The 11915-nt window shown below is 41.5% G+C and overlaps 1 protein-coding gene across 1 annotated transcript; it reads right to left on the bottom strand.

Annotated features, from left to right (window-relative positions):
- Positions 1–1597: 1597 nt before the first annotated feature.
- LOC103191475 (deleted in malignant brain tumors 1 protein-like) lies at positions 1598–11044 on the bottom strand. The gene is made up of 12 exons (XM_042345794.1): positions 10693–11044; positions 8539–8790; positions 7560–7784; positions 6654–6968; positions 6272–6337; positions 5299–5616; positions 4338–4652; positions 4171–4245; positions 3411–3722; positions 2717–2824; positions 2003–2098; positions 1598–1614 (listed from the first exon to the last, which is right to left on the bottom strand). Exons 1-12 carry the CDS (start codon positions 11042–11044, stop codon positions 1598–1600), a joined length of 2451 nt encoding a protein of 816 aa, XP_042201728.1.
- Positions 11045–11915: the final 871 nt, after the last annotated feature.

Here is an 11915-nt window from a genome sequence, read left to right on the forward strand (position 1 = left end):
GAGCACCATTCTGTATGTGCAATTATTGGCATTACAGAGCGCCTCGGAGATGAATTCATCAAACCGAGAAATATCCATTTCAGATTGCACATCGACCACTAATTATTCTGATTTTAGATATCACAACAAGGCCAAATATCTCCAGCTGCCCTATTACCAATCCCATGGTGCAAACACGTACCAACTCGCCTACACATACAGTCACTACACATTGAAGCCTGTCCGAGACGTCCTAACTTGAAAGGCACTGCACAATTGTGATTCTTGTTGTCTTTATGCTATTACATTTCTGTATGGAATGGAAGATTGATGATAATTGCGACTGTGATGATGATTTTCACTCCCAGATGTGTTGCTGATTAAATATCTCCGGCGGTAGGTTAAGACATGACAGTTCGGCTCTTACCCTGACAGAGCGAGGCTTCCTGGACAGTGTGACTGGTCAGTGCGGGGACATCAGGGTGTGTGTCAGTGACCAGGAGGAGGCCCCGGTCCGCCATCTGGAAGGTTCCGCTCTCAGCGTCGTCGTAATCTTCCTGAAGATGATCTGTTAACAGGGAGTCAGTCTTACGCACTCAAACATTCAGATAGGAAAAGGAGGCAGATATCATAATATTATACAGCACAGAAGGAGGCCATTCAGTCCATCTATTGAAAGTGCGACCAACATTATTCCAAATCTTACGCGCTTCAAACAGCCCTTCAAATTTGTCTTCCCCAAATGACTATCCATATCCACCCAAATTTGGACACAGTGGTGCTCAACGTATCTTATGCCTGAACGAATGAAAAAATTCTGAATTTCTTTTTAGATACTTTATCTGAAGATTAAAGCTTGATTTACTGTGAAAACTGGATAAATTGGGAGCTCTTTCGCCTCTGGGTCAGAAGTTTCTGATTGTAATCCACTCGGGGACTAAGATCACACTCTGGATAACACTCCACAGCAGTGCAGTGCATTGAGCTTCGTTTGGATGTTTAGCTGGAACTTAAATATTGCAAATCTCAAAAGGGAAATAGTTCTTATACTGGAGGGTTGCCCCACATTCCTCCTGATTACTGTGCATATTTTGCGCACAAATTGCCTTTCCAGTTCACCAAGAGATATACAATCACTAAAAATCACAGTAAACATATGTGAAGTGCTTTGAAACGTCTCGTCGAATTGATCAGAGGCTGTATCGCATACAATAATTATTTCACTCACTCACCATTCGGAAGAAACACCTCAGCGTTTCCTTGTTCTGCATCAGATCCATTCACACTCTCCCCAGTGTAGTACTCCAGTTTACTGATAGAATCGTTGGATCCTGAAACTGTGCAAATAATGTCATTACTGTCACATTACAGAGGTTCTTAGAGCCTAATTCGACTCCAATATCAAAACGAAGAAAGGTATCAAAAATGAGAGTTTTTTTCCGAAATCGTGGATCACTTTCCATGGATGAAAATATGGTCAACCGCTCAAAAATATGATGTTGATCAAAAGAAAATCTTTAACATACCAGGAGCAAGTTGGTTAAATAATATTAATATGATTTTTGAATACTGCCTCTGTTTGGGTTACAAATGATATATTTGACAACATGGTATTATTTTAGATATTCGCTGGGACTACAGACACACAATAAGCATCGCTTATATTAATTTCTGTAGGATTCGTTTTGGTGAAGTAATAAAACCCACTATCTAACAGTTATTTTATTGTATATTAAATTAAATAATGTAACTTAATTTAATTGGTAAATGCAGAAATCATCGGTGATAATATTTGAAAATTGAAAGACCGAACAAATTGAAGTATTGAGTAGGTTTCATCTCTATTAAGTGGGTAAATTGATACAACGCAACTGGATGTGGATTTTTCAGTTCTCTGAATAAAAGCTTGAAATCCTATCCACAGCGCATTCAATCATTTGCATTTGCCACCAATCGGGATACTAATGTTGATGCTTTTTGTTCAATGATGCGGATGCAATAAATATGATTGTAAAGTATGTACCAGTGGAGTCAGCCTCGAAGTTTCTTCTTCTGATCGGCCGATCCTCAATTTCTTCATAAATTGCTTGATACAAACGAGCAGATGGATATTTTTCCTCTGTTGGAAGTTGACATGTACAGAAATTAAAATATTAACCTGAAATTGCACAGTGGAGTTTGAAATTGATGTGTAAATATTTGGAACATGTTACGTTAGTATTATTATTTGAAAATGTCAATATATCATCGTCACTATTGCCTCATTATTCATCAGTGTACTTGTTTTTGTCAGTGTTTGTTTCAATCGGTAAATACGACTGTGCATTTGTATTTAGGTACCTACAAATATCTACTTAGCTCTGTGTGTTGGTGTGTTAATACAACTGTGTATTTGTGATGCTTTGGTTATCTACGTTTTTGTGTGAGTTTAACTACTTATTTTTGTATCCTTTATGAAAAATATGTTATTGCGCTCAGTTTACGTTGAGGCCTAATTGTGTCTGGTGGGTTTCTTTATGCATCTGTGGTTGTGTTTGAGCTACGCATTTGAACGTATATGACTTTAATTTTAGTTTGTGCAACTTTACAGATACACGTGAACATAGCAATGAAATCGAGACGGTAAAAACAGATAAGAGTATTAAATTAACAAAAACAGACACGTGCATCAACAGGATTTTATCTGAATTGATAGAGAAGCTCCAGGCAGTGCTGTGAGATCAGATTCCAGTCTCACCTGTTCCTGAAGAATTACTGTCCATCTGTACAATCAGTGCAAACAGTACCACCGCTAACAGGATTCCAAGGACGATGCAGACCACGAAAGGTATGTTGATCAACTGGACTTTGCAAGTCAAGGACATAACATTTGTTATTTTATTGTTGTACAACATGTGGTAGTCACACTTTCGAAACTATAAAGAAAAATGCTTCACACTAAACTGAACGTTATCTGAAGCAAATTATTGCACAGTGTATGATATGTTCCAGAGTGTATTCAGAATAATGCCCAAACTATCTGACAAATTGTCCTGATGCAGCTCTTTTCCTGAAGTTAAACGCCTGTTAATTTCTAAAATGTAATTATACAGTCTGTTCATTTCTCAAGTGTTGACTACTGAAAGGTTAGTTGACAAATATGCTGGTTTGGATATATTAATGTTTTTACGAATGAATGGCAATACCTAGTGGTAATATGTAGGAAAGATAAGCAATGCGTTAGCAAGAAGTCAAGTCATTATGTTATTTACCAAAGGATGGGGTTGGGATTGGCGGTCTTGAAGGTTTACCTGAAAAACATCGCAAACACCATAAATCCAGTAACAATTCAATTTCTGGCTTCAAATGAAGTCAGAATTAATCTGCTTTTGTTGAGAATAATTTAAAAAACCTCAAATTTGTGGATGAACATTGAGAGATCGGATCCCTACCGGAGCAAACCACACCGGCGTCTTCTTTGTGAACGCAGTCGCTGCGACCCGCGGATGCGGAGACACAATCCCACAGAAAGGATTCGCTTCCTCTGCAGTGAAGCTCGTCCAGCCATATCTGACCAGCGCCTTGTCCGAACCCCGCCTGTCCCACAGCCCGCACGGCCGGGCCGCAGTCCAGCTGTCCGCACACCACACTGGCCTCTCGGATATCCCAGGAGTCGTCACACACCGTCCCCCACGTCTTATTGCTCAGTATCTCAACTCTCCCCGAGCAAATGCTGCTTCCTCCAACCAAACGCATCTTCTGTCCTGATCACACAATATTCATATCATCTCTGTTAATTATTCACACAATAAACTATGCACTGTTCCATCACAGTATCAAAAACTTTTCACTTGTGAAGCATTATTCATAGGATAAATATAATCGTCCTATAAATAATCTTTCAAATAATATTAACGATGAAAATTTGCTCACTCAATCTGCTCATGGACATTATTGCGCTCAATTGACTGCCCAATTTTGCCCACACATATACAGTCGTTTTACTTTCCTGTATATTCTCTGAAATGGATAGTCATGTCCAGAAGACCTGAACCGCGCAATATCAAATTGAACCATTATTATTATTAGTCGTATTATGCAGTCCATGCGCGTTGCAGAAGATACTATGAAGCCCCTTTAGAAATCATACTGTAATGAATGATTTGATATCAAATGCAAGTGCCTTTCATTCAATTATTTTTCATTCAATACCTGATAAATGATGCTGCTCGTCAGGTGACCTCCCAGGGCACTGTTTTGCACGAGCCGTTTTTCTCGTAAATTTCTCTGCACAAAACATAGATTTACAAATGAAGTGGTTCCCATTGAAGCACAATAAACATTCGCTCCGAAATTTTAACTGAGGAACATTTCTTTACCTTCACAAACTACGCGCACATCGTCCGAATGTTCACAGTCGTGTTCACCCCAAGGTGTCGAAGAACACTGCCATAGGAAGGATTCCTGTGAATTACACTCTACCTCATCCATCCAAATAGGTCCAGATGCTTTATCAATTTGGCCATCAATATCAACCTTCAGAGCGTGGCCACAACCTAACTGTTTGCAGATCACCTCAGCGTCTTCGAGTCCCATGGAGTCGGAGCAAACTGTGCCCCAGGTCCCATTGTAAAACACTTCCACTCTCCCCTCACAGGAATGTTGTCCATTCACCAGCCGCAGTGACTTGTGAGCTGCGAAGGAATAGTGCTGTTGTTTGACACACGTTTTCGATTTATTTGATCTTAAGTGCTCCCCACCGAGTCAGATTCCGTAACCTGCTCCAAGCAATAACGTTAAATAAATGCAAGTCTGTCACGTTCTTCATGTTTTAATTTCACGTGGAGCAGCTCACGTGAAGTACATTGGATAAATCTATTATTAATGCTCGAAAACACCGAGGTGTAATTTATAACAATATAGTTGACGTTTCATATAAGAATAACACATGTTACACCTTGTGTTTGATTATCAAAAAATACATTGACACATCTGAAATACTCCTCAGTCATTACACATTTCAGAGGTGTTACTAACTATTTGACGGAATATCCAGTCAGATTCAGAGGTCAATGTCCCAGAACCAACGTAAATTGAATGATCGTGTTTGATCTGGAGATTAGTTGGACAGTGCACCAGGAGAAACAGTATCACATTAACACTGATAGCCTTGTCAGCTTTTCCTCCTGCACTGAATTCTTTTCCTTTACATTGATTACCCCATTTGAGTGTTGACCCCCAAACCTTCCATATCAACCTTGCTGGTGCTGATAACAGAGCCAGGCTGACACTCAATCAGCAGATAGTAATGGTGTTACACAAGGTGTTAAACTCACTTACCTGTACAAACAATGCTCACATCTTCTTTATGACCACAGTCATGCTGCCCCCATGGAGACGAGGCACATTCCCATAGAGCCGATTCATTTCCTGAACATCTCATCTCATCCAACCAAACTGGTCCTGAGGTTCGCCCACAAAGAGCATCAGCTGCTTCATCAAATACTGGTCCACATCCGAGCTGTTTGCACACAACATCCGCCTCAAGTGATCCCCAGGAGTCATCACACACCGTACCCCATGTTCCGTTGTAGTAAATCTCCACTCTCCCAGCGCAAGAACTCCCACCGTCCATCAGTCTGATCTGAACATCTTCTGCTAAACGTAAGCAAAGTTTAATTGAAGGTAGAACTGATGAGATGGGAGCAGGGAGTTTGGTCTGTGGTAAGTAAACGGGCAGCAGAATTCTGATTGAGCTTAATTTTTGAACAGTGTATCTCGGGATTAAGTCAAGCAGAGCGTTTGTCTCATCCAGTCCGGTGGTGAGAAAGGCAAGTAGGAGGATTTCGACTACATTTGGGGTAATATGTTGTAGGAGGCGTGCAACATAGCTGAAGTGAAGGAAGTGGAACTGGTCAGGGATGAATGTGAGTGAGGAAGCTTATTCTGGGATCGAAGTGGATGCATAGATTGCAAACCTCTTCGGTGTGTCTGAGGGAGACCCCGGCGAGGCTGAGGAGTTCAGATCCACTGGAGTGAAGACATTACCGGGAGCCGAAGAAAATGGCTTCTGTCATATCAACAAACAGCTGCAAGAAGTTTGCACACATGAGGTCTTCCACAAAAGCTTATAGGACATGGACGAGCCTCGATTCGCTGCTCGAGAAGGCAAAGGAGGAAAAGGAGACAAGGCCATTGATGGAGCCCTGGGGTAGCTCGAAGTTGAGCGGGTTTGTTTGGAAGGAGAAACAATTTAATACTAGAAATTTAATTCTCGTGCTGCTGTTAACACTTTTGGCAAACGTTCACTCACTTGAACTTTGCACTCCAGCATCAACTGTGCTCCCGTTTGATTGATTTATCCGAAGCTGTTTGTTATCTGTTCCATAATAGAAAAACAAAAGTCAGTTTTCTGGTTGGGAAAAACGTTTGCGTTTTAAAATTATACAGCATCCGATAAACAGAATTGTGTGTCGATATATTGAGTGTGGGTGAACCTTCATTATACATTGACTGTCATTCTCCTGTCAGAGCTCATTCGCAGAACCAAAGGTGGAATAATTCAATGATAGCGGATATTTTTGTATCGATGAAGGAACAGAAATTCACCAACAAGAAGACCTATTATCAGATATTTTATAATGCGGTGTTAAATTGACAATGATTCATTCCATATGTTAGTAAAATGCACTCACCCGAACAAAGCACTCCCACATCACTGCTGCTCCCGGAGGATGAAGCCACTGTGGAATATGGGCAGTTCCAGATGTGCGTCTCGGTTCCCACACACTGAACATTATTGATCCACACAGGTCCAGTGCCTTCCCCGTACTGGGAAGAGTTGTAGACTGAAATAGCAGAGCCACAGTTCAGCTGTCGGCAGATGACATCGCCATCTGATATATTCCAGGAATCGTCCAGCAATCTGCCCCAAGTGCCGTTATGATAAATCTCCACTCGCCCATCACAGCGGCTCACACCGCTCTCTAACCGTAAGTGCCACTGTGTACCTGCAACGGTTTCAATCAAAAATTTCTCCATGAAAACGTGTGAGAGCTGAAGTGTAGATAATCGCAGCTACTCGTTGCTAAACCGTGGCAACACACCTGATACCACCACACAGAAAACTGCAGTAACATGCAAATAACGAGAAACTTTCACAGACCTACACATAAACAACAGACAACAACAGACACAATGACATCAGCCTCCAACCCAATAACTCAACAAACATCAACCTAATGTGGTAGGAGTAAAGAAACTTCAGCAACAGGTGAATATTTGAAACAATTGTGCCCAAAAATCATTACCGTCACACATTAAACCAAAGGTTTTTCCTCATCAGAATCAGTTAATCAGGTTACAGTGTGGGAATGAGGGGTAACTGCTGTATCTCAGGAGTCGATGCTGCTCCGTTCTCGTTTGCAATAATATAATTAATGTACTTTTACCGAATTAATGCCTTAATAGGCCGCTTTATCACGTGCAATGTTTATTGTAATTTCACTCACCCGAACATGCAACAGTAACGTCATGAACATGTGTGCAGCTGAACTCCTCCCAGAATGACCAAGGACAGTCCCACAGCAAAGACTCGTTACCAACACAATTAAAGTTAGTTTTCCAGATACGACCTGTTTCTTTCCCAAACTGTGCTCCAAGACCAGTTGATAAAGCAAATCCACAATCTAGTTGCCTGCACAGCACATCGGCGTCTTTCATATCCCAATAGTAATCGCAGATGGTTCCTGATTTATAATCGCGCTGCAGCTTAACTGTGCCAGAACAGTTGTTGTTTCCGCCGATTAACTTCAGGGAATGATATTCTGTAGTGGAATGATTAACGTAATATGAATTATAATTTTTAAAATAATATTAATGATACAAACAAATAGCTTAGCGATGTGTGATTATCAGGCAGCAAAGACTTGAAAGCTGAAGCAATGATCAAATACATAGAGTCAGAAATCTACATGTAGTTTCGTGTCCAGTGTCTAATGCACTCTACAAAATATGAATTTACCTCCAAGTGTTTTACCCATTCTCTAAACAATACAATATTTGACTATTCAGCACCCTGCAAGTTAGTAGCTGACTACAAAGCCTTTCATAGTACCTGCTATCAAAGGAAGGTCTGGGAGGGTGCGAAGCGAAATGATGACCGAAAGCAGAGACGATAAACACAGTTTATAGTTAGTCTGTGATTTACAGCAATTTGATACTTTGACCCCAAATGTTCAGAAGGAATACCTCTGTGATAAGCACTATTACACTCGGTGTCCCTCCTACGGCTGTGAGTGACGCACAATACAGAAGATGTTTTTCTCTGCAATGTCAAAAGCTCTCTATGAAAGATTAATACTGTCAGTGACTGATTGTAAAATGCGATCAATTATTGTTCAGCACGAGTTGTTTGGTTCCCACCGTTATACTTGTTGGTACTATCACCTATCCAGATTTTCACCAGTGGGTTTTTATAAGCAAATACAGCTAACAGTCAAACATATCCAGCAAAGTATGTTTTTAAATACTGTATCCGTGTTGAGACAACATGTTTTGACACTTTGTTGAAGGCTGTACCTGAGCAGAATATGCCACCGTCTCGATCCTGTCCGCAGTCAGGCCAACCAACAACAGGTCCCGATCCTTCTCCAAAGCGAGCATCACTTGATACTGATAAAGCAAATCCGCATCCCAAATATTTACAGATATATCCGGCCATCTCCATGTTCAGGTCATTTCCACAAACTGACCCCCAAGTGTCCTGGGTGTACAGCTCTACTCTCCCCGAACAGCGGCTGCTTCCATTCACCAGTCTGGGACTTTTAGTTCCTGCCAATAAAACAAAAACAAATCATCAGGGATACATTTTAAGTTATATGCAATTAAAATGCAACGACAACATGGATTAATATGGCGCCCCAAAGGCAGCTTTGGGTCCCAGAGGACTTATCAATACCATATCATCATAATCTACGGGAGCCATTGGGTTTTTCTTGGATACCGGAGACGTGGATTTGGTGCTCAGAAGGCATCAGATCACGACAAGTATTACATCCAATTATATGTCTGATGAAAATAGTTCATGATACATCTGTTTGTGGGGTTGTGGCGAGAAGAACAATTTCTGCCGAAGTAAATAATTTGGAGCTTGTGAAGCGTTCAGCTGGGAAAGACTTTTTGGAAGCAACTGGAGACGTCAAGTCTGTGTATGAGGAAACGCATTAAGCTTTCGGCTTCTTTGGAAATATCTGGAGAAGACGATATTTTTACGAGAAAGGAAAAGAGAAAAAAGGCGAAAGTCTGTATGTTATGTTGAAAAAGCTGGATTTGTGGATCCAAAGACAAAGTGATGAACAGATTCTCGGGGGAACCAAAAAGGATGGCTTCGATATTGTCACATTAAATTAAGGAAATTAATGCTCGTCAAGACTGATGGTCTCGGATGTCGGTTATCGCAGCAGAGGTCGAGTGATAGAGACTTCTCTTCAAGGATAATTTATGATAAATGGACTTTCTCTTTGAAATGACGTCTGAAAGCTCTTCTTGGGATCTATTAGCAATTCAAAATTCTGTATTTGGTTGGGGAGTGAACAGCATTTTTGTCCAAGATTCAGAACATATCACTAAGAAGGTTCTTGTGTGTAAGGTGTGGAGTCCTGTAACTCAGCGGTTAGAGCACTCGCTTTGCAAGCGAGAGACCTGAGTTCAATTCCAGGCAGAGGGCGAAACCTTGGGCAAGTTTCCTTACTCCACACAGAGCCTAATAATAATCCCTCCGAAACCCAAAACAATAATAAATTGGTCATTTTCATTCTACGACTGTTTGTGGGACATTGCTGTGCGAAATTGGCTGCCGCGTTCGCCCACAAATATACAATCAATTCACTTTACAGTGTGTTCTGTGAAGCGCTTTGGGACGTCCTCCCGACGTGAAAAGCGCTATCTCAAATGCAAGGTTTATTATTATTATTATTAAGGTGGGGATGGTGCAAATAGCACCCAGCAAGTGAGCTAGAGGGGCAGGACGGAAAGCCGTTTGAGTTGAAATAGTAAACACTCCTGCACGCAGTCTTCATACTGCAGTTAGAAAATTATATTTTTACCACTTGCAAACTACATTCCAGATTATAACCATCATCATTTTTGACATTGAGCCATTTATGACAGCTGGACCTCTCGAACCTCTTCACAAGATCTACTGTCACATTGGTTACCACGTATTATCTGAGACACTTTGGTCGGGAAAGGGAAAATGTGTTAAAAAAAAACAACTTGCAATCATGTAACATGTCTAGGACCGTTTAATAGTGGTTGATGTCGAGCCGGGGGTGGGGTGCCGGGCGAGGTGCTGGCCAGGCGATTGAGGGATTCTCTAGTATTAAATACTAATTATTATCTTAAGGACGCATATATTTAAAATAAATATATTTTACTTCCGTGCTGAAAAATTATTTAATTGAAGGATTGAAGCCACAGTTGAGCTGAAACACGGAGGTTAAAGAAAATCATCATTGAACGACGGAGGAGGGCTGGCGGGCGAGGGGTAACGGGGATGAAGTTGGGGGGTGGTGAGGAGCGGAAGGAGGCGGTGTCCTCCCCAAAAAAAAACCTAGGGATTTAAAACTAACAAACTGACATCATGTGGAATGCAATCTCTATCAGAATTTCTCAAACTGTGGTTTACCGAACATATGAGGATTGAAAAAAATGATGGGAGACTGAGATATTTACCTGAGCAGATGACGCCGGCATCATAGGAGTGTGACACCCAGGAATAGTGACTCCAGGGATATGACTGACAACCCCTCAGAGTAGACTCACTCGCTCTGCACTGAACGTCTTCTGTCACAACGGGACCTGAGCCTTCGCCAAAGTGAGCGTCTCCTGATGCTGACAGCGCGACTCCACAGCCCAACTCCTTACACACCACAGCCGCGTCCAACATATCCCAACCACGGTCACCAAAGCCATAGCCATTCACTGTGCCCCATTGTCCATCGTGGTAGACCTCCACTCTCCCGGCACACGGGCTGCCGCCATTCGCCAGCCTCAAATGATCTGCAAGTAACATCACCAACAACATGCCTTTGTAATTGATTTCCAGTCGCGCAGGATAGTCATAATTATAATAATAATATTTGTACTTAATCGGAGGCGCTCTGAGTCGCCGTCCGGCGTTGAGGGCGCTATATCAACCCCAGTTGTTTTTGTTGCAGCTGTTGCATTTGCCTACACAGTCATTGCTCCTTACAGTAAATTCAGTGAAGCGCTGGAAGGGTTGTGCAGGTTGTGTCAGGGCAGTGTATGTAATCGATGGTGGGACTTGAACGATGGTTTTCAGTAAATGATAGATTGAAAGATGCTGCACATTCCACGTGTCCTCACATGTCATGTGACATTGATAGGCTCAGCGGGATGTGGAAGAATAATAATTCATACAAGACGAAAGTTAAATGTGGACTGGAATCGAGGTGTGGATATTTGGATGCGAGAACAGGGGGGAGAGGGGTGTAAATCAAGAGACGATTTGAAGCACAGACCGATGTTACTAAAGTTGTATTACTTAGGTTTGTTTAAATAGGGGATTACATAAGGTGGAGAAAGAGGGATCTGGGAGCAAATACTTTAGCTTCCATTTCCACTGTTTTCTCAAGGAAACATTAGTCAATACGTATTAAAGTTGTGATGGTTAGATGGAAGACACGAATCGCTTTGAAAATTCCTGCAAAGATGAGGTTAAAATTCAAATAAACAGAGGAAATATTCCACTCAATTCAGTACTGTAAAGGAGAGAAAAAATAACGAGGACAAACTCAACGTGAAGTGTATTGAAATTGCGGGATAGGACTTCACAGCAAAATCAATAACTTCTTGTCTTCTTGGCGCAATTGGCTGCCGCGTTCGCCCACAAATATACAGTCAACTCACTTTACAGTATATTCTGTGAAGCGCTT

The sequence above is a fragment of the Callorhinchus milii genome, unplaced genomic scaffold (assembly GCF_018977255.1).
Source record: "Callorhinchus milii isolate IMCB2004 unplaced genomic scaffold, IMCB_Cmil_1.0 Scaffold99, whole genome shotgun sequence".
NCBI classification, from domain to species: Eukaryota; Metazoa; Chordata; class Chondrichthyes; order Chimaeriformes; family Callorhinchidae; genus Callorhinchus; species Callorhinchus milii.